Source organism: Ahaetulla prasina, chromosome 5 (assembly GCF_028640845.1).
Source record: "Ahaetulla prasina isolate Xishuangbanna chromosome 5, ASM2864084v1, whole genome shotgun sequence".
In the NCBI taxonomy this organism is placed as follows: Eukaryota; Metazoa; Chordata; class Lepidosauria; order Squamata; family Colubridae; genus Ahaetulla; species Ahaetulla prasina.
In genome coordinates this window covers 97,530,794-97,556,677 of record NC_080543.1, presented here as the reverse complement: position 1 = coordinate 97,556,677, position 25,884 = coordinate 97,530,794, and the positions used below count along the sequence as shown (strand labels likewise).

At 35.7% G+C, this 25,884-nt stretch overlaps 1 protein-coding gene across 4 annotated transcripts in view; it reads right to left on the bottom strand.

Moving 5' to 3' along the window:
• Positions 1–209: 209 nt before the first annotated feature.
• Positions 210–25,884, bottom strand: part of MAP4K4 (mitogen-activated protein kinase kinase kinase kinase 4) — a 161,752-nt gene continuing 136,077 nt past the window's right edge. For 2 of the 4 annotated variants that reach the window (XM_058185731.1, XM_058185733.1), the window contains 15 exons: positions 24,098–24,249; positions 22,532–22,629; positions 21,741–21,749; positions 18,882–19,057; positions 18,293–18,413; positions 17,112–17,303; positions 13,052–13,169; positions 12,633–12,803; positions 12,001–12,144; positions 8,256–8,390; positions 6,685–6,785; positions 5,446–5,595; positions 4,285–4,444; positions 2,706–2,845; positions 210–2,219 (listed from right to left, as the gene is read on the bottom strand). In XM_058185731.1, coding sequence (XP_058041714.1) covers positions 2,136–2,219; positions 2,706–2,845; positions 4,285–4,444; positions 5,446–5,595; positions 6,685–6,785; positions 8,256–8,390; positions 12,001–12,144; positions 12,633–12,803; positions 13,052–13,169; positions 17,112–17,303; positions 18,293–18,413; positions 18,882–19,057; positions 21,741–21,749; positions 22,532–22,629; positions 24,098–24,249 — 1,951 coding nt within the window. In that variant the 3' untranslated portion in view covers positions 210–2,135. The remainder of the gene's footprint in view (positions 2,220–2,705; positions 2,846–4,284; positions 4,445–5,445; positions 5,596–6,684; positions 6,786–8,255; positions 8,391–12,000; positions 12,145–12,632; positions 12,804–13,051; positions 13,170–17,111; positions 17,304–18,292; positions 18,414–18,881; positions 19,058–21,740; positions 21,750–22,531; positions 22,630–24,097; positions 24,250–25,884) is intronic. The other 2 variants (XM_058185732.1, XM_058185734.1) reach the window with 1 other exon arrangement.

The window sequence follows — 25,884 nt, the reverse complement described above, 5'->3', positions numbered from 1 at the left end:
TTCCAGTGCCAGAGAAAATCCTATTGCTGGTGGCAACACCAATCTCCTGCATCCCATTCATTTTCCACTATTCAATCTAGAGTTGATTTTTTGACTGTTTGCTAAGAGGAATGAAGGGAAGTGAAAGTCACCTGTAATCTTGGGTCTGACATTCAGTGCTATCCAAATCCAAATCCCAAGCAATTAAAGAAGACATGATTTTTTTAAAAAAAAAAAAATCAAACCAGAAATTTGTTCTTATTTGTTTTATACAAGATTACTTTTGAGGGAAGGAGAAACCTTCCAGCTCTTCAAAGAAATTGCTTAATAAAGAGGAGAAAGTTAGTTAAGAAAAAGAAACAGCACTTTTACTGATGACCTAAGTACTACTAACTCAGATCTAGGCTCCTTCAATTGGTGCTGTTTGACACAAAGCAAGTCATTTGGTCTATATTACTTGATCTGTCAAAGCCTCTTAACTGAAGAATCACAGGTAAGTCCCTAATTTTCATGCCATGAAACACTGGAATCCAATTCACTGATTAAAACAGTGAACTTAAGGCAACTGTCAACTAAATTACCTCAAATATCCTTTTCAAAAATTCAAAAATGATAATTATTGTATCATGACACTGTGCATTATTACATCACCAACAGATAATTACACACTCAAGTCTTCTCAAGTAATAAACACATGTAGCCTTTCAAAGTATTAGTCTTGACAGATTTATTATAAAGGCCAAAAATCTTCTGGCTAAAACAAAATTTTGTGGAGCTTTTCCCCTTTAAAAACATGGGACAGGGGAAAGAAAACGATCCAAGAATTTAGATTTTACACTGAAACACAAATATATACTGCTTTAAAAAAATCGAATAAGCAGAATTAACTACGTTCTTATAGTTTTAGAGCATTGCATTTTTAGAACAGGAAAACATTCCAAATTTCTTACAAAAGTATTGAATTTGCCTAGTTTTTGTTACTTGTGTGTTACTAAATCTCTCACGTTAAAGGTAAACCTTTCTGGATTTTAGGCTAAACTTCTTTAAGTTCCATTGGTAATGAAACTGTTAAAAATAAAATTAAAAGATTTCTTTCAAAACTAAAAAAAAACCCCTCAATTACTTAAGTCACTGAATTCTAGTCCTTAATCTAATTTAATCATTACAAGTGACTACTGGTCTGATCTCCTAAAACCTGGTATGAAAGTAACAGTCAAAACTGTAATCTGATAGTTTTGGTATCACAATTAAGTGGATATTAGTACTGGTTCCTCTAAAAAAATTATAAACCTAAACCACCTCTTTTATTGTATGCATTAGAAACAATGAGGTAGGCATAAAAATAAACATGTTTGGAATTTTCTTTCCCCATAGGCTGGTAGTAAAAGCTGTTGCACATTTTAGGTTTAAACAAAAATTAAACCTTTAACTGAGGCAGTGCTAACACTGAAATTACCAAGTTCTGGCCTAATGAAGAGTCATTGTAGAAAAATGAACTATGCTGTTATTTTTTTTTAAAAAAACCATTCACTGTGATTTTTAGGCAAAACTTGGTACACAGGAGAAGAAGGACTGAATTCTTGGCCAGGCCAAAACTTAAAAAGAAAACCATCCCACCTTCCCTAAACCACTGTGCCTTTCACATTTTTATAAATATTAACTTTTAAAACCTGCATCTTTCTGTTTTTCCACAGTCACATTACAAAAGAAATGAAAAAAAAAAGAAAGAAAAAGAAACGTCAATTAAATTACATTGTTAATATTACTATATTAAATTTGCCCCTTGCTTCAGTGACACAGAGCCCATCTATGTCACCTTCCTGCACCTTCTCCTGCCTGCCTCCTTCCAAAAATCGTTTTCCTGGTTAGTCTCTTCCTTTATTCATTAGGAGAGCTGGAGCGGGGAAAGGAGGAAAAGGAGAGACCTGATTCTTTCTCTAGTGGGATCCCAAATCAGATAGCACCTGATGGCCAAAAGCACCAGCTGCACCCTGCAGCCTCAGTTTAAAAATGAAAAGAACCCAACACCAGTGATGCTGGCACACGCAGTATAGCATGTTTGGAATGCATCATGGCAGGTCTGTACTCCAGTTGCAAATGATTCCAAGTTATGAAGACTCCAAAGGACAGCAATTCCTTGCCAAACTAGAGAGCTTCTACCAGCTGAGAAGAGAAGTCCTGCCTAAAGTCATGAAATAAACTTGACTGCTTCCTCCAGACCGTACAGAGGCAAAGAAAACCTGTGAAGAAAGAGATAAAGAGAAAACAAACTTATCAGACAATGGAGCAAAGGTGGGAAACCAACAGAAAACAATCACGGGGCTAAATTTATTTACAGAACAAGGACGGCTTTTTTCACTCCTGTCATAATGCCTTCCGTGATGTACAGATACAAAAATTATGGGAATTTCAATCCTGACCCATCTGGAAGGGATCAAGATGAAAACGATTATTATTCATTAATGGTGACACCCAAGCCTCTGCGTGTAGCAGAAAAACCATGTGGAAAGACATCTTACATGCTCTTTGATGTTAATTAAAGCCTTGCTGTTATTCCAGGAATCAAAAGTTCAGTGTGCATCAAGAGCATTGGACCTCTAATCCTTTTGCCCACACTCAAATGTCAGAGGATTGGTGTCATCATTCATTCTTCTTCTTCTCCACAGTAATTATAAAACTGCTAAACTGAGTATTAGAAGTAGAAAATATATACATATATATCTTACCTTGTCATTACGTTCACATAAAAATTTGAGTCTTTGTGCTCTTTTGTGCATAAATACACCATCCAAATGTCCTGTTTCCACTGACCGTATTTCAATAGCTTTTTCTCCCCAGCCCATAATCTGATTAGATCGAATGTAGGCTTTAAGATAAAAAAAAAAAGGCACTTTTAAATATAATAATAAACAGTAATCTCCATCTTGGCCATTCTACATCCTCTTAATTTTTCATACAAAAAAAAAATTACATTTAATTTTGATGCTATAAATATTCATTTAAAAAATTGAAAGAGAATATTTTGAGTTTAGATAAGCTTTTAATTAATTACCATCTTCTCTCTCTTATACGGAGATTAGGAAAAAACATATTCTGCCAATAACTTCTAGATATCCTGGCCGTTCTGACACTGCCTATCTTCAGTAGCTGCTTAAGGATGAATAGTCAGTAACTATAGTGCAGGTGGCCAGATTCTGCACAGCAGCACTGGAGATTTGTCACAAACACGTGTCTTCTCCACCATAGCGATGTTATATAACAGTTGTGGCAAACCCTTTGCACTGCTTAGTCATTTCCCTTTTAGCATTGAATCTACAACGGGCCACACAGTTTAGGGATTGCAACTATTGTATAGTCAGACCATGTATAATTGACACTGGATTTTATTATAGATTTTAGTAGTTATTTATTTTATACTTTTATTTGTTCTGGTCTCTGATCGAAGACTGTAATAATAAATTGTTGTTAAAATAAGTGCAGATGGACTGCTACTAAAACAGAAGTTTAATCTAATGCTTAAGGCACCAGGCTAGAAAACAGGAGACAATGAGTTCAAGTCTTGCCTTAGTCAGGAAAGCTTGCTGGGTGACTTTGGGCCAGTCACTCTCAGCCTAACACACCTCACACCGTTGCTGCTATGGGAAAAATAGAAGGAGGAAGGTGTGTTGGATATGTTTGCTACCTTGCGTTATTTGTAAAAATTATAAAGGCAGCAAATAAATGAATAAATACACACACACACCTCTTCAATTGTTAAAAGTACAAGAACATATAACTGTAAGCATATACATTCACAACAAATATTCTTTCTTCAATATTGTTTACCTCCCAATATACATACAATGATAGCCTATAAATATTTGCTTCTTTAATAATATTATCAAGACAAAAATACGTAATATCAGGTTATTTTAGAAAAATCTAACCGGGTCCAAGAAGCTTGAAACATATTCTTTCTGAACTTGCTGCCATACAAAAGTATCTATGGGGTATGTATATTTTGCTTTTCTGCAGTACCTCTGAACACCTGATAGGTGCAATTACGCCTCGTGGTCTATTTGGTGTTTTTTCCCCCCATCCAAAGCAATTAAACTTAAGCACAGGTGGACTGAATAATGCATAGGTATAGCAGCAAAATAGTTATTATTATGTCTTCTGACTTATCAATAGAAATAGAAAATATAATATTTAACAATCTGTCATGATATCTTAGATTGTTTAATAGCCAAAGTGACTGAATTTCAGATAAAGAACCATTTATCTACCATTTTCTGAAAGTGTTTTGTAAAAGCTTGGCATACATACCCACAGATGTAGGCATTTCCCCCCACTGCAGAACCACATCTTTGGTGATTCTTCCATATGTGTTGACATATACTCCTTCATCCTCATAGCAAACAAGCAGTTCCATTCCATCAGTGTTAGGAAGAATAATGATCGCATGGGGCTGGATACTACACTGAATCTGCAAATACATGTATTTGTCAACTCCTGGTTGGCAACAAGGTATTCCTCATTTTCTCTGAATTGAACCACACATTTCCTAGACCAGGGGTAGTCAACTTTTTTATACCTACCGCCCACTTTTGTATCTCTGTTAGTAGTAAAATTTTCTAACTGCCCACCGGTTCCACAATAATGGTGATTTATAAAGTAGGTTTGGGGGTGGGGAGCGCCGGCTACCAGCTCTGCTTGTCTGTTACAGCTGGGTGGAGTGGGGGGAGATGCATGAGCTATTCTGGGACGAGGCTCTTTTGTTTGCGGTCGCACTATAGCGCCATTTAGTTTCACTTACGTAACGTGAACTAAACTTATACATGAGCGATACAAATAATATATTTTCAGAAATTTAAATTGTCACAGGGAATTTTATGAAAACTTAATGAAAATGTTTTTAAATAATGCTATGAAATTTTTTTAAAAAGTCAATTAAATTTAAAAAAAGGAAAGTGCTTCAGTATCGGACAAAACCCCTACTGCCAACCATGAAAGCTGGAACACCCACTAGTGGGCGGTAGGGACCAGGTTGACTAACACTGTCCTAGACTGAGAAATAATCTATGGGATCATAAATGTTCTCAGATATAATGGATTTGTGTCACACAGCTCTTCTTTTATTTATTGCTTACCAAAACACAAAATCTTCATCTTCTCTACTATTTATAGAGATTCTCAATCATCCAGGTCACAGTTATCCTAAAGGTGCTTTTCCAAAGGCAATTGGACTTTCTTGTTTTTTTTTCTTTGAAAACATTTCAGAACTAAAGAAGCCTCTTTGGTGAGAAGTGAAATATTTTCAAAACAAAAAAACCAAGAAAGTCCAGTTGTCTTTTGGAAAAGCACCTTTGGGACATAAATTATTAATTATATGCCATCCTTTCTGCCTTTAGTATTTTTTGAATGATGTGTTTTGTCCATTATCAAAAATATGGGTTAATTAACATGGTTACAATGCTACATACTTACATGGGTTGGAAGATAAATATCATACACTGATCCTGAGTCCACATCAACTGCATGAAAACCAGCAGAGGAACCATAGATCACCTTCAGTCTCTGGCCTTCTTCTACAGTAAGATCCACTAATAATGGCTTATGTACCAAGTCTCCAAATGACTGTTAAGTAATAAAATATATACATATATATTGAAGAGATTATTTTGGAAACAACTATGGAAAATATTTCATCTGGAATGGACTAAGCAGTATTCATTGATTCCATCATTATTGTTCACTTGCTATATGGCAATGAACTTGAAATAGAAGAATGACCCTCATATTTTTAGATGAGATAATCGTATGATTTTTACAATCCTTTACAAAAGTTTTGAGTTTGATCGCTACTGTTTCATTTCCTTTGAAAAAAGTACTGATTGAACTTTTACATAAATGAAAAAGAAAAATACCAATTAAAAGAAAAGGGAGAAGTGTTATATTTTAAAAGTGTTATATGAAAATTCACCCTTAAGTAAGTTTGTCATTTTTTCAGAACTTTAAGACTGCAAGCAAGTGACTAGTTTTTTCCTATCAACCCTTTTTGTTTCCATTTGATTCCCTCATCTCTTTCTTAATAATCTTCCCTTTCTCCACCTTGAATATTCTTAAGCAGATCAATGAACAAAGTCTTATATCATTTTTCCTATGTAGTGCTGCCTAGCTCATCTTGCATGATTATTAATTTAAAACTTAGTACATGGAAAGTCATGCTTAATAAAAACCTACGAACTGAAAGGAAAATAAAGAGTAATGTGGAAAATTGCAACATTTCTGACTGGAGAACTGGCAACAAGTCTCATGACTAAAGGACACCAGCATATTATCTCTCATACACAGACCATGTTTCTATAAAAGCAATTATCCTTATATAAAAATAAAGGAAGCAAGAAAAGATGTCAAGTCATGCTCCTGGTTTCCTTACAGGATTAATGTCTCTCTTGAAGAATCAGTTTTTTACTTAATAGCCATAGACCTAAATCACATCAACTCAAGAGTTCCCCAAGAGTGTGGTAGATATAAGCTATATTTCAATTCTAGAATAGCAGTATTCCCTAATACTACTGGGTGAATTTGGATTTGTTACTGCCTAATGGATAGTGGCCTCTATTTAAAACACCATATATCACAGTTAAAAACTATTGACAGTTAGTTCACTCTGACATTCTTCAATAACTTTTAACATATTTCAAGGGAAAGAGGGATTCTTACCTTAAATGCCATAAATTTGTGGTATGGTTTTGGTGCCCAGGCATAGACCTCCACAGAACTCTTCAAAGCAATTACTAAGAATTTGATTCTTTCATATTTTACTAAAATTAAAAAGGACAAAAACATTTTATAAAATTATTTAAGTAAAATGTTTTATACAGCTGATAAGGCATCAAATTTCAATATGTATTGTAGAAAATATAAATAGACACATCAGAGAGTTTATAGCCTAATTCACAAAATTATGAACTGTTGCTCTAAAATTATCTCAAATTACATAATGATAACTAACATTAAAGGTAAAGGTAAAGGTTTCCCTCACACATACGTGCTAGTTGTTGCCGACTCTAGGGGGGGTGCTCATCTCCGTTTCAAAGCCGAAGAGCCAGCGCTGTCCGAAGACGTCTCCGTGGTCATGTGGCCGGCATGACTCAACGCCAAAGGCGCACGGAACGCTGTTACCTTCCCACCAAAGGTGGTCCCTATTTTTTCTACTTGCATTTTTACGTGCTTTCGAAACTGCTAGGTTGGCAGAAGCTGGGACAAGTAACGGGAGCGCATCCCATTACACGGCAGCACTAGGGATTCGAACCGCTGAGCTGCCAACCTTTCGATCGACAAGCTCAATGTCCTAGCCCCTGTGCCACCGCGTCCCTAACATTATATGTAGGTAATATTGATACATAAAAATATATCAATAATTATAATTGTTTACTTTCTGCATATAAAACATACTAAAAGTCTACTTTATTCCTTAGGCAGTAATACAGTAGGTGCATGTATTTGTGTGTGTGTGTGTGTATACATTAATTCCCCTAGTGATCAGAAGATAATGTATCCTGCTAAAATAACTAGGTTGCTATTTCTTCATTGAAACATTAAATATAGACTCTAGTTCAGACATATTCTTAAAAGTATTCAATGACTCTTAACAGTTTTTTTTAATGATAAAATGTGGGAGGGAGAGAGAGAAAACAATTATCAGTACTTATAAATACTAAGAAATGATTAGAAATGTTGGTAGGTAGAGAAAGAAAGCCAATCCACAGAGAATGATTATTATGGATTTAGCTTTAAGATAAAACTAAAACCAGACCCAAAATTAGATGGCATCTCTTTTTTGCAATAGATTCGGCAGCAGTCAATGACTTCCTGGTGTTTCATTTATATATTTTCCAACAGAATAAGAGGGTCAAACTATATATATACTGTATGATCCTGATACATAATTAATCTCTGCCGTGTTCAGAATTGGTAAAACAATGTATGGGACAGGAAATTACTTCTCTCTATGCTTTGATCTTAGAACATTTTAGGAAATGAGATGACGCCAAGGAAGAGGAAAATATGAGCTTCATGCTCAATTCACAGTTGTTTGTATTAAAGCATGCCTTAATATATATAAATTCAACAAAACAGGGCATTCTTAAGTGCATTTATTTTGAAAATGTGAAATATACAGCTGTATTTTTATGCCATATGATTTACTCATAAAAATCAAAATTTCTCTTTTGTTAGGAAGTTCACTTATAACTAGAATTGCTTTCAAATGAAGACAATGAATTACTCACCAACTTTGTAGTGTACACAACCTTCTAAATCACCTACAGTTGTCCAACCTTGTTTTTTTTCTACTTCGGGATCATTGTGAAGGATCTTGTTTCTTAACCATGAGAGGTAATAAACTCTCAATTTATTTTTCTTACCTAGGCATAAAGTATTTTCTTAAGAACAGGGCAAGGTTTACACTATTACCCTATGTAGAATAATTCAGTATGGAAGCACCTGTATATGATTCTATCCCACGTAATTTTATCTGCCATAGAGGTTCTTATTCAGAACTTCAACTTTTTTAAAAAATTGCTTAAGTAGCCATAATATTCCTACTCCAAATACAAGATATATGAAGGCAAACTTCCTAAATTACATTTTAAAAGAAAATATACCCTACACCCAAGGACCAGTAATCTGTTTAGAAGAAAGAATCATCTACTAGAGATGACTCTCACTTGAGTAATGGAGTAACATAGTAATATAAGCACAGAGGTATCACAAAAATGAAGTTCATAGAATAGTTGTATTTGATAAAAACATGAAATATTTTCATTTATTTAAAAAAACCTTAAGAACACAAAAGAGCGCAAAATCTATCACTGTACTTTTTTATCCAATCACATGATCAAAAGGAGCTTAGACAAGATGTAAAAAAGATGTTGAGACTCTAGAAAGAGTGCAGAGAAGAATAACAAAGATGATTAGGGGACTGGAGGATAAAACATATGAAGAACGGTTGCAGGAACTGGGTATGTCTAGTTTAACAAAAAGAAGGACTAGGGGAGACATGATAGCTGTGTTCCAATATCTCAGGGGCTGCCACAAAGAAGAGGGAGTCGGGCTGTTCTCCAAAGCACCTGAGGGTAGAACAAGAAGCAATGGGTGGAAACTGATCAAAGAAAGAAGCAACTTAGAACTAAGGAGAAATTTCCTGACAGTTAGAACAATTAATAAGTGGAACGACTTGCCTTCAGAAGTTGTGAATGCTCCAACACTGGAAATTTTTAAGAAAATGTTGGATAACCATCTGACTGAGATGGTGTAGGGTTTCCTGCCTGGGCAGGGGGTTGGACTAGAAGGCCTCCAAGGTCCCTTTCAACTCTGATGTTATGTTATGTTATGTCAAGATGTAAATGCAATAGTAACTTCTAGAAGACTTTTCTATATAACAGCTGTTCTGTGGTTCTCACGTTAAAACCTTATATAGCCTCCACTGTCATCACTGAAATGGCAGGCAAGATTTGTGACTGAATTGTGGGCAAGTGATGTATTTAGGAGAGAATATGAAGAACTGAAGCAAACATTTAAAAAGTGTGACAAATATGAAAGTGCCTAAATTGTATCAGATACTAAATTATACTAAAATAAGTTAGCAAGTAGCTACAAAATAATTTGTCCAAACTGAATGAACTGACTTTATTACGACAAACGTTATTATAAAATTATTACAAAATGCAATTCAATGTGCCCGAATGCAAAGTGATTCACTTTGGAACAAAACAAAAAACAAAAACATCACCACCAAATAAAACTAAAAATAATAATAATCCAAGCTTGTTCAGCTAGTAGAAACCAGGAAAAGAATCAACAATAATAGAAAATGTCAACCAGGCATGACTAGAAATAATTAAGAAAGAGTGAAAATAAACTTGCTAAATACATTAATGCCTGTACAATCCCAAATGGCTGAACTAGAATTATATGTACAGCTCTAGTTACCTGATTTTAGCTAGAAAATGTGCAGAATGTAGCAATCATCAGAGCTGCTCCTCTGTATCTGAATGACTTATTAATTATGTTGTGCCAATTTATGCAAGATAGAGCTTGAATCAAAGCACCATGTCTTAAATGCAAATTTTGTAAGAGCATCTAGTTGGCCTCTATAGCTGTGATTTGATCCACCCTTCACCTAATCCAACATAGTTAAATTCTTAGCAGCTAATAATTTCATCCTCAATCAATTTGTCTGATACTTTTCAAAGTCAGCTAAGTTGGTGACTTCATGAAGTTTGAGAAGGAGTGCTACTCTTTTTTTAATCTTAAAATTCCTGCCATTTAATTTGCCTAGAAGTACTGATTTTGCTATTAAAAGAATAACTATGGTAACCACATAGTACCGTGTTTTCCCCAAAATAAGACCCTTATATTTTTTTTGAACCCCAAAATAAGCACTTGGCCTTATTTTCGGGAAGGTCTTATTATTTTGGGGCGCATGGAACAAGACAGGGCTCCTCTTGCCATCTTACCTGATTTCAAGCTCTGTCTCCCTAACGCTAATCGGAGGAAATGACAGGGACCAGCTGTGCATGCGGTTAAATATTCTTGGGGAGGGCTTATTTTTGGGAGGGCTTATTTTCAGGAGCGGGCTTATTATAGCACATGTGCTCAAAAGCCTGATTGGGCTTATTATCAAGGGATGTCTTATTTTTGGGAAAACAAGGTATATATTAGCCATGTATAATGGATGGATACCTCTAGAATTTCTTTCATTTTTTTCTAAATTAAACACTTCAAATGTTATCTTCCTCTCATAAGACAATTTTTCAAATCCAGTTATCATTTTAGCTGCCCCTAGTTCTACTTAGAAAGTATACCTTTAATTAAAATACTGCAACATATTTCCAAACCACATTTCCAAGTTTCAATATATTTATGCAAACTCATATGCTGTATCTATTATTTCCAGAATGCATTTATTCACTGAAGGTGGGGTGGGAGGGGCTACTTTTTAGCTAGATTATTCAATATTTTCAATTTTATAGATCCATTCTTAAAAATTGATAAATGAAATTCATATTGAACTTTTACTAAATTAAATTAACATTTCACCTTTAACAATGAAGTCATGTCTTAATAAAATTTCTTCAACAAAATATCCTAATTTTAATATGAAGAAATCAGGTTACAGAATGTTTTTATGTAGAAGTAGCAGCTATTTTATTAGATCATATTCTGATTATCCTTCAGGAGTTCAAAGTAGCTCACAGCACATCCTCCTCCATTTTCCTCCCACAATAAGAGCCCTGTAGACTAGGTTGGTCAAAGAATGAACAACTGGTCATTCATACTATTCCTGGTCACAGGAATAGTATGAATGAAAGGTAGCATGCAAGTTTATATGTTCATCATTCAGACCAATCCTGGTTGAATGGCATTTATTTTATTATATCATTTCAGTTTGAATGATGCCAGTAATATAAATCAAAAAAGTTATCAATGATTCAGATAGTATAAATAAGAGTTGCCTTTACCATGTTTCTTTGAGTTTTGGCATAGGTTTGGACTATGATATATCATGAAACAGATATAAGCCAGAAAACTTTACAATTTATATATGCTTGCTCTCACGGTTAACAAGGCAGTTTGACTTTGTAATCCAGTAGCAATTTTTAAAGCTGTGATTTACAGTCATAAAGCAACATAGTTTTAGTCAAGACATAATGTAAGCAAGGATAATGAAGGATAGTAGGAACTGCTGTGACAATGGAGTCATTCTATAAGCTTATACCCATTTTATAGCAACCTTGATCATAAAAACAGGTATTATAATTACTCCTGAATATTCATCAGATTTTTAATCAGATAGTGTATTTATCAAATATTCTTTGGGAAAAAATGAAAACTATTATCATATAGTAAAAAATTTAGCTTCTAATATTATTTGTTCTTCATGCAGGAAGCAGACATTTGTAAGTGTAAAATACAGGCACAGCGCATTAGTAATACTTCTATTAAGGTTATCAAAAAATAACTTTTGTCTACCTGATATTGTCACCAAGACATTTAAACCTTCAAGTACATCCATTTGCTGAAATCTCCTTCTGTTTATTAGTGGATAAACTTTCCCTTGACCACTCCGATCTAATAACATCAGGCCACTTTCTGTCCCCACTAATAAATTAACTCCTAGAATAAACAAGATTAAGACAAACACAAGTTAATTGGATTTTGGATTTGCTATTGTGGAATATTTAGCTATTTAAATATCCAACAAATATTACCATGGTTTAAACCTATAAAATGGCTTTGAAATACTTCATAGCCCAGAAATGGCTTTGAAATACTTCATAGCCCTGCATCAGAAATGTTCATACTCAGCTTCAATTTTCAGTTCAGTTCAGTTAATATTTGTTAACAATTTTACTGGTTACTATTAGACTCAAAGCTTGCCATTAAAATTATTAATACAACATTTAAATATGACAAATCAAGACTTATCATTAAAACACATCTTAATTTCCAAGTTCATAAGTAGGACTAGATCCAGATCTAATTAATAAGTCAGTTACAAAACCAGCACAACTTCTATACTCTTAATAGATTTTTGATTTTATGAATAAGCCTACAACTTTCAAATATAGGAATGAAGTAGCAGTCAGCAATAGATTCTATACCCCATAAGGCAGCACATAAGATTTCAGAATTGAATCTCTTCTTGTATTTGCGGATCTCTGGGGTATCACTCTGTGGCCGTGTATTTGTAGGATTGACATTAACAACGGATCCTTTTCTGGTTGGATCCTGCCTTATTGCTTCTGATCTCATTGCTTCGCTAGAAAATCCTACTGCAGAGAGGGATAGAAGAGAGAAAAATGTGAAAAATAGAAAAATATTTAGTAATCTTAATATGCGGATGTTATACCTACACGAACACATTATGTTAAAGATCTCAATGATCTCAAAATAATTATGTTTGGGTTTTGCCTTTAGAAAAATATAAATGAAAACATTAAAATAAAGGGACATTATAAATGTATATACACTTTTAAAAATATTTTTATACTATTGATTTGTTGCTACTCATTTAACTTACCAACAGAAGTCACAGTTGTTCCACTAGATGGAGATATTTGTAGTAATCTGGGGTCTATAAAAGGTGTGAAGGAGGATGAAGATTTGTGTTTCTGCAGTGTGTTACTAGCGGACTGAGTCTGCAATGTAAATTTCAAATAATCATCTTAATAAAACAATTTCGTTCTTAAAGAAACAGACATTTCATCTAGCTGTTACTATATAGCCTTATTGTCAGCAGCTTTCTTATCTCCCTTTCCCCAAGCGCTACCTATATAGAAGCAACCTCAGTATTTCTTAAAAATAAGTAAAATTTAAAGTGCTTATCACTGCTATGATAAGTTTTGTCCACTAAGCAGCCTTTGCTTCAGCTTTTACAGACTGTATTCTGAATGTATTAAGCTTTACACTAAAACTTAGAAGAATCTTCTGCTGTTGAAATAGGAGGCCCTGTTTTCTAAACCTTGGACTTTATTGTACAAATTGTTCTTTTTTTAATTTCATTGTATTACTTCCTATATTGTATTTCTGCCCTGTGTCTTTTATACTGTCAGTAACCAATTGGGAAATATATCCTCCATATGCAACCAAGTATGAGCAAATAAAAATCAGCTTTATAATTTTAACTTGCGATGATTTTTAGGATTATTTTTTTACATTTTTATTTTGAAAATTAGATTCTTGCCAGAAAGCTGCAGCATGTTCTTCCACCATCATTTTCACAGAAAAATATTAAGACAGTATTAAACAAGTGGAGTTATTAGGAGGGGAAAGGTGTAAATGATGACATGAAGGCACTGGTGCATCTTGTTATAACACCAAACATGAAAAACACAAAAAAGGAAGGAAAATGAAATGATGAAACTGTTAGAATGGCTTTTAAAACTTGTCATATATGTGGGTTAAATGTTGTACAGATTGTGCTGCATCTTAAAAGAGAATGACAGGAGTGAAAAATTAAGTATGCCATATAAAGTTGATCCAGAAAAAAAATTACATTTAAATTGTTTCATGCTTTTTCCACTCATGTTGTTCAGTCTTCTTTCCAAGTAAATTTCTATCATTGGATATTTTTCACCATGGCCTCTTAACAAAAAATGTTTTTTCTCATTTGTATATTATTTTGTTTCCATAAGATGTATTTTTTCCAGAAACAAAGTATATATATTGTAACATTAAGAGAATAATGAGGCTAGCACACTATGCTACCTGTTGATCGTACTGTGCAATTACTGATGTAAGATTTCTTCATATGGAAGGCTCCCTTTTACCATAGGATGAATATCAGCTAAGCAAGTTCATGCTAAATAAATGAAGCTTTCACTAGTAGAATAAAACCATTTTATACAATCTATTTGTATCAAATGATGTGCAAAAATATTATTTTCAAAAACTTTATTAGAAAAAAGAATTAGGGAGATCTTTATCATTGTTACATTAATACCTGCAATAGCAATAGCACTTAGGCTTCACAGTGCTTTATAGCCCTCTGTAATAGTTTACAGAGTCAGCATATTGCCCCAACAATCTGGGTCCTCAACGCAAGCTTTACTGTCAATAAGGGACTCCATTTGTTATATTACCTAAAAGAACTGCGCAAACTGCATTTTTATTTACTTTGCTTACAGAGCATTTAAATAGAACTGGCCATTACATGATACAGAATTTCTCATTACATACTGATATTATCTAAGTGTTGATATAAACCATAATTACATTTATAGTTTAGCATCTTGACAAAATTTCAATTCATTTCAGAAAAGAAGATAGCCTTTCTGTTCAGTTGAATGCATGCTTGGGTGTCATATGTTTCATTTCATAAGAAGATTAAATGTATAAACTATACAACTTATCAAATAATGAGCCCTCTTAATAGTAGGTGTAACTAGGAAGTGGTATGCTAGGAACTACACTCACAGAGGAGTTAGGAAAATGTGAAAGCGGCTTAAGTTGAGGGTCTAGAATCCGGTACCATATTTATTTTTCTGGGTTTTTTTTTCATTTTTTTAGTTTATATGACCTACTAAATGGACAAAATATCCATGACTAGTTAAATGCATCTGATCTTAAGAGGAAACGGCACATGTAATCAAAGCAGCATATGCTATATAGAATTTGTTTTGTTATCTGAATGCAATCTACATCTATTTCTAAAGTATTTAGCTTTGGTCATTTACCATAATTTCTACATTAAATAGATTTATTTTCAGACATTTTAACTGTTTACTGGACAAGCAACATCACTGTGCTTCATGTCATGTGGTTGACAATGCCTGTATGATTTTAAAAAGCAATATATAAGGATTTCCCTTTTTCTAATGTGAAATAAGTTATTCTCAGGAAGTAATGAGGCATATAATCTAATTGCTGTTTACAAGGTATACCTACTGTGGTTTATTAGCCTCATTCTCTTACAATGATGGAAGCTGGGTAAAGATTTCTTACAATGATGGAAGCTGGGTAAAGATTTCATCTCAAAACTTAGTTCAGAACCAACCCCTCAAACTGCAATTAAAATTTTCCCTCAGAATTTAAATGGCAGACACTTTTACCAGAAAATTACACAATTAGTTGCCAGACTGCCTTTTTGCATTACTAAACATGAGCTGCCATTACAGTTTTAAGCATCCTGTGACTAGCTGTATGCCATTTAAACTCTTAAATCTTGTGGTGATTTTACAGGGATTAGCCTATTATTGCTGTGGCATGCTTTGCTTCGGATTGAAAATCTGAAAAAGAGCTGTAAATCAGAAGTCCCCAATCCCAAGGCTATGGCCCACTACCAGGCCATGCCTCATTTGGAATCAGGCAGCGTGAGCGGACCGGTGCGCATGTGCGTGCGCACCCAACTTGTGTGAATGGTGAACCAGCACAAGTGCACACATGTATGCAGCTCAACTTGCACAGGTTGATCTGCATGCTCTCATCCACCACTTGCACAAGTTGATCTGCACATACACATGTGCATACTGGTCTGCCACTCGTGTGCCTGGTGCCCCCCTCGCAAGGCCGCCGGGATGCAAAGGTTGGGACCACTGCTCTGTGGTTGAAAACAGGGGTATTTAACTTCCATGTGGTAACAAATTTCAAAAGAGTTTCATTGCTCTCATACATGAAGAATCAATAAAGTGTTAGCCTACAGAACGAAATAAAACTGCTCCTATGCTAAAATTTGTATTTAGAAGAATTCACATGCAGTAATTTAACCTATCTTCTTTATTGCCAGCAGATAACATTTTACACCTCTTAATAGCCTGTAAACTGAAAAGGTATTTGTATTCTGGGAAAACAGCCTCCTATTTTAAAGACTCCTGTCAGAGCAGAACCATATGTTAAAAACAAAGACAGCTCATTTTAAATAACATTCTAAAATAAAACAAATTTAGTGATTCCTAAAAAGAAATTATTATATTTATTTATTATTATTATTATTATTATTATTATTATTATTATTATTATTATTATTATTATTGTTGTTGTTGTTGTTGTTGTTTATTATTATATTTATTTATTTATTTATTTATTTATTTATTTATTTATTTATTTATTTATTTATTTATTTATTTATTTATTTATTTATTTATTTATTTATTATTATTATTATTATTTATATTAGGTTCCACTTATGGCTAGATGGAGAAAACTTCCTTTGTAATATAGTACATCCTTTTCCAAGGTAAGGACTCTCTATGTGCATATTTCTCCAGCACTGTGCTAAATCAGGCAGCGTTGTTACTTGAAAAAGCCAATCACACTAGGGTTACTTATAGACACTCTTCCCAAAATAACTTTGAAAGAAATAGTGATAAAAACACTTGGTTTAGGTGATACAAAAGCCATGCAATTAATCACTTGTAAAAAGCAAAACAAAATAGTAGTCAACTGGCAAATTTGGGGTAAAAATTCTGTAGTTCAGAGGGTTGGTACATAAGAGCTGAAATGTGTTACTTTGGGGGAGTGAAGGGACAGTGACAGGAAGAAGAGCAGCAGAAGGGACACTAGTTGGAAATCTTCTGGATACTATCTAATAGGAAATACATTTATAACCCTGTGAAAGCAGCCAGCTGTGGTGCAAGACATACCTCATTAGTAGTTAGCTTGTCCTGGGGTGTCTGTGGGGACATGGTGGGTGTCGGCTGGCTGGAGGATGGGGAGGAGGAGGTGGAGGAGGTGGAGGAGGAATGGCTTTGCTGTATGAGATCTGGCAAGAGGTGAATACGACCGGCAAAGCCATTGCTCTCATGATGGCTGGCACGCTTTGTGTCAACTGTACTCTGTAGAAAAAACAGGCACACTTGTCTTGCTCAAGTGCTGTGTACAAGTCTATGCCCCTAGCAAAATGATCTATTTTAAATGTTTCAACCAACGCATTAATCAAACAAGCCTTCACTGTGGAGTGGGGCTTACTATATTAAGTGTTGTTTTTCTTGCAAAGCCAATTTCTTTACTGGCAAATTTAAGTTTCTACAGATCACATCTATGATGGCACCTATGTGCATTCTCCTTGTGACTTTTCTTGCTATTATGCTTGCATTCAATTATCATTCTGGCGAATGTCCTAATTTAGCTGTTTAAACCATAATTATGCCATCTAAATACGGGGCTCAATTACAAAAATGATATTTACTTGAAAATTAAGAAATGTAATTAGTAAAGTTCATGCACTTTGATGTACCTAACCTAATATGCCAGGAAGTTCAAGGCAACAGAGGCATTTTCTCAATAGTTTCTTACATAATCTCTTAAGAAACCAAGACTATGGCCCAACATTTCCTAAAGATAAGCTGCCTTAGTCTTGAATCCTGCCAAGATAGGAAATTCTTGTGTAAGCTGAATTCTGCAGTGAGATAGTGTGGTGTAACTGTAAGTGATTTAAAATGAACTAGATGATCCTTATTTTACTGTCTCAGGGCTGTCTCACCACTTGATTTTTTTACCTTCTCTTAAGATGCCATTAGAAGTGATACAAATGCAACTGGCTTTATACCAGGTTCCTGCTACAACATCTACAGGTTTTTTTATTCCACATTAGAAGAGATTAAAATAAACACTGTAGAATCAGACAACAGTCATTCCAATGTATGCATGCAACACACAGTGGAAACAATGGGTGAAAACTAGTATTCTCTTTGCATGCTCTAAGTCTGTTTATTCATAAATGGCTATCATCTGGGTCTCTAACCAATTTTAAAATGAGAAAAGATAAATGAAGAATGAAGGAATGGATGAAAAGGAACAAATTACATCCTGAAAGATTCATTACCTGTCGGACGATTAAAGTGCCCTCTTTGGAAGGGGTCATAGCAGGTTCACTTTCCACATCATCATGCACAATCATCGTTTTCACTGATTCTGTTTCTCCATTGCTGAGGTTCAAAGTGGATCTGTTTGGTGACGACATTTTATCATTGGTGCTTCAATATTCAAGATCCACTACAATATTAAAATAACTGCAACTATGGACTTTCTAAAGAATCACTTATTACGTATTCGTGAAAAACCTGTATTTTAAGGCAGGGGTCTCCAACCTTGACAACTTTAAGACTTGTGGACTTCAACTTCCAGAATTCCTCAGCCAGCTTTGTTGGCTGAGTTATTCTGGGAGTTGAAGTCCACAAGTCTTAAAGTTGCCAAGGTTGGAAACCCCCGTTTTAAGAGATTATGCAATTAAATGAATTGCTATTGTTGGCATGGCTAACTAAGTCTAGTTATCATGGACTTAGCCTTTTATTTTTCTCAGTTTATTATACAGTTTTCTTAAAGTTTATTTTTTAGAAGTATATGCTAACAAAGGACAACCCTATAAATTACAAAGATTCTTTGATAAAGGAAATAGGAAAAATACAACTAACACTGCTCTGGCATCTTCAGGGCCAGAAGTTGATTCATCAACTCCTTCTTGCTCCATATCATCCTCCTCCTCATCTGTGGTTCCTGATTCTTCACTTGATGATGAATAATCTGTCACTTTGTGAGGTGGTCGTACATCTTCCACTGCCCGCAATTCCTTTGCTAAAGCAGTTAAATCCTAGGAAAAAAAGCATATCATAATAATGTTGGAAAATTAATGATGAGCACTGCTTGTTTCAACAGTTTTTTCCAATTAATTGGATCCGATTAATTAACTGATACTTTTATTCTAAAAGGTAAAGGTTCCCCTCGCACATACGTGCTAGTCCTTGCCGACTCTAGGGGGCAGTGCTCATCTGACATGGACAGGTTGCTGGGTAGGCTGAATGCCACCACATGTTTACTGGATCCGTGCCCCTCCTGGTTAGTACTGGCTACACAGGAGGTGACACGAGGCTGGCTCCGGGGGATTGCAAATGCTTCTTTGCGGGAGGGGGTCTTTCCCGCTGCCTTGAAAGAGGCGGTGGTGAGACCCCTCCTCAAGAAGCCTTCCCTGGACCCAGCTGTTTTAGGGAATTACCGGCCAGTCTCCAATCTTCGCTTTACGGCGAAGGTTGTAGAGAGTGTGGTGGCATGTCAGCTACCCCAGTACCTGGATGAATCTGTCTATCTAGACCTGTTCCAGTCCGGTTTTTGGCCCGGATACAGTACGGAGACAGCTTTGGTCGCGCTGGTGGATGATCTCTGGAGGGCCAGGGATAGGGGTTATTCCTCTGCCCTGGTCCTATTAGACCTCTCAGCGGCTTTTGATACCATCGACCATGGTATCCTGCTGCGCCGGTTGGAGGGGTTGGGAGTGGGAGGCACCGTTTATCGGTGGTTCTCCTCCTACCTCTCTGACCGGATGCAGACGGTGTTGACAGGGGGGCAGAGGTCGACTCCGAGGCGCCTCATGTGTGGGGTGCCGCAGGGATCGATTCTCTCACCCCTCCTGTTCAACATCTATATGAAGCCGCTGGGTGAGATCATCAGTGGCTTTGGGGTGAGATACCAACTGTACGCTGATGATACTCAGCTGTACTTTTCCACCCCGGGCCACCCCAGCGAAGCTGTCGAAGTACTGTCCCGGTGTTTGGAAGCCGTACGGGTCTGGATGGGGAGGAACAGGCTCAAACTTAATCCCTCCAAGACGGAGTGGCTGTGGATGCCGGCATCTCGGTACAGTCAGCTGCAGATGCGGCTGTCTATCGGGGGCGAGTTGTTGGCCCCGATGGAGAAGGTACGCAACTTGGGCGTGCTCCTGGATGGTCGGTTGTCCTTTGAAGATCATTTGGCAACCATCTCCAGGAGAGCTTTTTATCAGGTTCGCCTGATCCTCCAGTTGCGTCCCTTCCTGGACCGGGATGCCCTATGCACGGTCACTCATGCTCTCGTTACCTCTCGCCTGGACTACTGCAATGCTCTCTATATGGGGCTCCCCTTGAAGAGCACCCAGAGACTTCGGCTAGCCCAGAATGCGGCTGCGCGGGTTATTGAGCGAGCGGTTCAGAGCTCCCACGTAACACCTATCCTGCGCAGACTGCACTGGCTACCTGTTGTTTTCCAGGTGCGCTTCAAGGTATTGGTTACCATCTTTAAAGCGCTCCATGGCTTAGGACCGGGCTACTTACGGGACCGCCTACTGCCGGCCTCTATCTCCCAGCGTCCGGTGCGTTCCCACGGAGAGGGACTCCTCAGGGTGCCGTCAGCCAAACAATGTCGACTGGAGGCCCCCAGGGGGAGGGCCTTCTCTGTGGAGGCTCCTACCCTGTGGAACGAGCTTCCCCCGGGCTTCGACAACTACCTGACCTTAGGACCTTTTGCCGCGAACTTAAAACTTATTTACTCCATATGGCTGGACTGGCCTGATTTTAAATTTTAAATTTTAATTGTGGGTTTTAAATTCCTGTCATTTTTATGGGGTGTAATGGTACTTTAAATTCTCTGGCATATCGAATCAGTTTTTTAAGGGTTGTTTTAATTATGGTGTATGTTTCTGTCTGTATTTTATTGGCCTGTTCACCGCCCTGAGTCCTTCGGGAGAAGGGCGGTATACAAATTAAAATATTATTATTATTATTATTATTATTATTATTATTATTATTGTTGTTGTTGTTGTTGTTGTTGTTGTTGTTGTTGTTATTGTTATTGTTATTATCATCATCATCATCATCTCCGTTTCAAAGCCGAAGAGCCAGCGCTGTCTGAAGATGTCTCCATGGTTATGTGACCAGCATGACTCAATGCCAAAGGCGCACAGAACGCTATTACTGTCCCACCAAAGGTGGTCCCTATTTTTCTAACTTGCATTTTTTTACGTGCTTTCGAAACTACTAGGTTGGCAGAAGCTGGGACAAGTAACAAGAGCTCACCCCATTACACGGCAGCACTAGGGATTCTAACTGCTGAGCTGCCAACCTTTTGATCGACAAGCTCAACGTCCTAGCCGTAAATGATTTTAGGAAATACTCATAAACTGGTATTTGTTTTAATGCTTTAATTCTAATAGAATTAAATAAAGCAAAACTCACTTAATATAAACTTCACAGCAGGATTGGAAATTTAACATCACCTGAGATAGTACATGGATGTAATTTAATGGATTTCTTTTTCTATAAACTTCCTTAATTTAGTTTTATCATATAATCCCTATAGTACCTGCTATATTCTGCCCAGTTTTGCTAGCAATAGTCCCTGAGTTTCCATATATTTTGGGGGGCAGTTTCAAATGACCATTTGTGGAAGAAGAAGATGGGAAGTTTTGTAAATTTAAATTAAGTCATGTTAAGGTTTGACATTATTCCATAATTAACTCTACTTACCACTTCTCCCTAAAGATCAGTCACATGTCAAAATAAGCAAATCAACATTGGACCAAGGTATGGTGCATGGTTTGGGAAAGAAAGGTAAAATACAAAATTAGTACAGGAATTAAGGCACTTATCTTGGAGGTTCACAATACTAAAATTATAACATTGGGTTCTTAAACATTTAAATGACGGAATGAAATACATAACTAAACTGCAACATTAATTCAGGAACTAATCCAGTTATCTTGGGTCTTAAAGATACTAAAATTACAGCAGTGGCTTACTTAAATTTTAAATGAATGACTAAGAAAGTAGAGCATGAAATAAGAGCGTGACATGGGATTATAAATAAGAATCAGGATAACGGAAAGAAGCAGCTTGTTTTTCCCCATTTTCCTTTAAATTTTATAAGAAACAGTAATATAAAAACCAAAAACATCTGTGCTGAATCAGATAAATGGTCTTCCACAAAAAGTCAAAATGATATCTATCAATGGGAAGAAAAAGGCAAATGTGAGATTTAAGGAAACAAATTAATTTTTTGAATATTTGAATCAAATTAGATTTGGCCCCGCTGAATCTAGAAAGCTTCAGAAAGCTTTCTATTAGTGCATAAATAAACAAGCTAATTTTAATGTATGGGAAAACTATAATTGTGGGAAACTATGAGTACAGATTTAATTATAGAAATGAAAGGCAACATCCCTTTTACTGCTGGATGAAATTCAGCTAGGAGAAAGAAGAAATGGATGTCTTTTTATTATCTGTACAGATTGGCCTTTCAGCAACAGAAGGAGCCTTACCGCAGGTTTGCAAGGTCTGAAGATTTCTTTCTTCTCTTCAGTCTTTTTGGCTGCAGTTTCATTACGTTGTGAAGGGGAACCTTCAGATTTTGATGATGCTAAATAATCAAGTAACACAAAAGGCCAGGTTATTTTTTTTTAAAAAAAATCTGATTTAGAAAATAAATGGGAACAAGCAGCAAACAATCAGACAGTTCTTGCTACCATTGCACAAAACAAAACAAAACCACTGTTAGGAGGAACACAATAAATAAGAAAATTTTTCTGAAATATTTGAAACAGAAAATAATTATTAAAAATTTGATTAATAGACTCCCTATTAATAACAAATCATATGGAAATAATGCAGGTAGTACTTGGTTAACAATAATTCAGACCAAGAACTCCATTACCAAAGAATGTGGCCATAGAGTGTGACCCCAAAGGTGCTTTTTCAGGAGGCAACTGGACTTTCTTGTTCTTTTTCATTGAAAATATTTCGCTTCTCATCCAAGAAGCTTCTTCAGCTCTGACAGGATAGCTAAAGAAGTTTCTTAGATGAGAAGTGAAACTTCTTCGAAGAAAAAAATAACAACAAGAAAGTCCAGTTGCCTCCTGAAAAAGTACCTTTCAGACAACATGACCTGGATGACTGAGAATCTCTACAGACTCATTGAGTGTGATGTTATGTTAGTGTGACAATTTACAATGGCAGTTCTGGTAGTTCTACTTGTCATTAGGAAAATCCCACATGGTCATTAGATGTGTCATCATCTGATCATCATTTACACCTCCTGCCAGTCTCATTTGTTTGTTGAAAGTTGGCAGTAAAGGTTCCAAATGAAAAACGTATGACCATAGGACACTGTGGCTATCATAATTATAAATTGTCAAGCACCTTACATGATCAGAGGGATATTGTGACAGTCGTAACTTCAAGAACTAATCCCAAGTTTTCTCATTCAGTGACAACATAACATTCAATGGCTGCTGAAAGAATGGTTAACCGAGGACTACCTGTACATTTCTTTATCAACATATTCCAAGTTATTCTTCTCAGATTAAAATTCTGCTTAAATTTCCCTACATACATAGTTCTTATAACTTAAAATGACTAGGAAACAGAAAAGTGTTTGTGTATATATGTGTGTTTGTATGTATGAATATATGTGTGTGAAAAATGCATGCAAGTGTATGTGTTATGCCAGTATAATCTCAGCATCATATAGGAAAAGTCTGCTACTCTTATTGCAACTGTTAAGCATAGGTTGTAAAAACTTCCTTTTGGGGAGAGATAAATAAGCAAGCAAGCAAGCAAGCATTGATGATAGATAGATAGATAGATAGATAGATAGATAGATAGATAGATAGATAGATAGATAGATAGATAGATAGACAGACAGACAGACAGACAGACAGACGATAGATAGATAAATAAATAAATATTGTTTTGAAGAGTTACATTTTTGTAGCATATGGCTATTCTTCACTTGAAACAGTTTTTTGCTTATATCTCATTCAAAATCTCTCTCTGGTTCCAATGAACTTGGAATGCCTTCATGAGAATAATGTATTTTCCCCCCTTACATCTCATCCGGAATCTTTCTCCAGATCCACTCTGGGAGCCTGGATGGGAACCAGGCTGTGAACTCGAATTGCTTGATCCCGAAGAACTTCCACTTCCTGGTCTTGGCACCAGTTTTTCCACTCTTTCCCAGAGCAACCGAGGTTCTATATTGCTAAAAAGGAGATTTTTTTTTTTAAAAAAAAAATATTAATTTGACCCTGCTTTCTTCTTCTTAAATTAGAATTTATATCCTGCCTCTCTTCTTGGACAACGATTGGAAACCTTAGGCTTGCTAGATCTTCCTGCTTGATTTACAAGAGCTTAGACAAAGATTGTTCTTCTCCTTCCTGCTAATTCGATGCCTTTTCTCAATAAAAAAATAGCATGAATAATTTCAGAAGTTAATCTATTTTCAACCAGCATTTCTCCTCAGCTGTCTTTTCCTGAATATAAAAAGACATTTTGCATCTTTCTTTTAACTTCATCCATTGATTGTCTCTGCAGAAGTGAATCTGCTGTCCCTAGATCAAGCTTCTTATTCCTACCCTTGGATCTGCACATGGGACTCTTTCTATTTTAATAACAACTCTATAGGCAGGCAAGATTGAGGGATAAGGGCCAACCTAAGGACACACATAAATTTTTATGAACAATTTGAAATGGAATGTCCCTAATCTCAGTTTTAGCAACATCTTGTATAGCAGCATAGTGTTGTAAGTATTGTACCTTGATGAAGGTATCTTTTCTTTTATTACCCTGAGAGCATATGCACCAAGACAAATTCCTTATGTGTCCAATCATACTAGGCCAATAAAAAATTCTATTCTATTCTATTTTCTAGCAGATAAGATCACCCTTTGGTCATTGCATTTAAGTCTATTTTATTAATTTATATCCTCTTAAAGAGTCACTCTGAACATAAAAACTAAAGTCAAACAATTTGAAAACATTTAGCAATTTTGGCAAATTAAGCCAACGAGGTTGGTATCTACTGAGGGTTATTTATCAACTAGGAATGCCATTTCCAACTCCTGAAGCTACTTAGACCTTATGGTCCTTACAAGAGCTCTGACCTGTTTGAATAAGAAAAAAATAAGTTGTACATGTTGTGTTTTCCTTTTGGAAGGTGATGCAGTTTATGCTAAAACAAAGTCATGGGAATAGTTAGCAATGATAACAACTAAAATAAGAAGAGGCGTGGGGATACCCAAATTATATTATTCAAACTCTAATAATCTAATCTGTATTGCTTATAACCTTTCTGAAAAAGACAAAACTCTACATTTCAGAACTCTGATCTTATCAATCCACAAATAGAACATAATAAAGGCAAAAACCCAACAAAAATAACGCAAATATAGTTTATGTGCGTCTAGCAGCTATTTTATGCTAATGCTTAAACATGGCTTCTGGAAAGTTCATCTTCAAAATTACACTGTCTACTATTTTTGATCCATTGCCCTTGAGATATAAAGTGTGTGTTTCAACAATGCAAAATTAAACCCTTGTAAAAAGATACTTTGCAACACTCCATGCTTTATCAAAACTTCTTGTATTTCCAGAACTGAAAAAAATAATAAAGCAAGTATTTATTTAAAGAAAAAATATGTCCCTAGGTATAATTTTAAACCATTGAAAACCCCAGCACAATACAAAGAATACATTCCACATATCTGAAAGTTATTATCAATTATGTCATTGGACACCTGTATCTTATTGATTTTGATTTAGGTGAGGTATAGGAAATAATCTTTTTAAAATCTATTCAGGACTGATTCTGAATTAGAACAACACTTACATTCAAGCA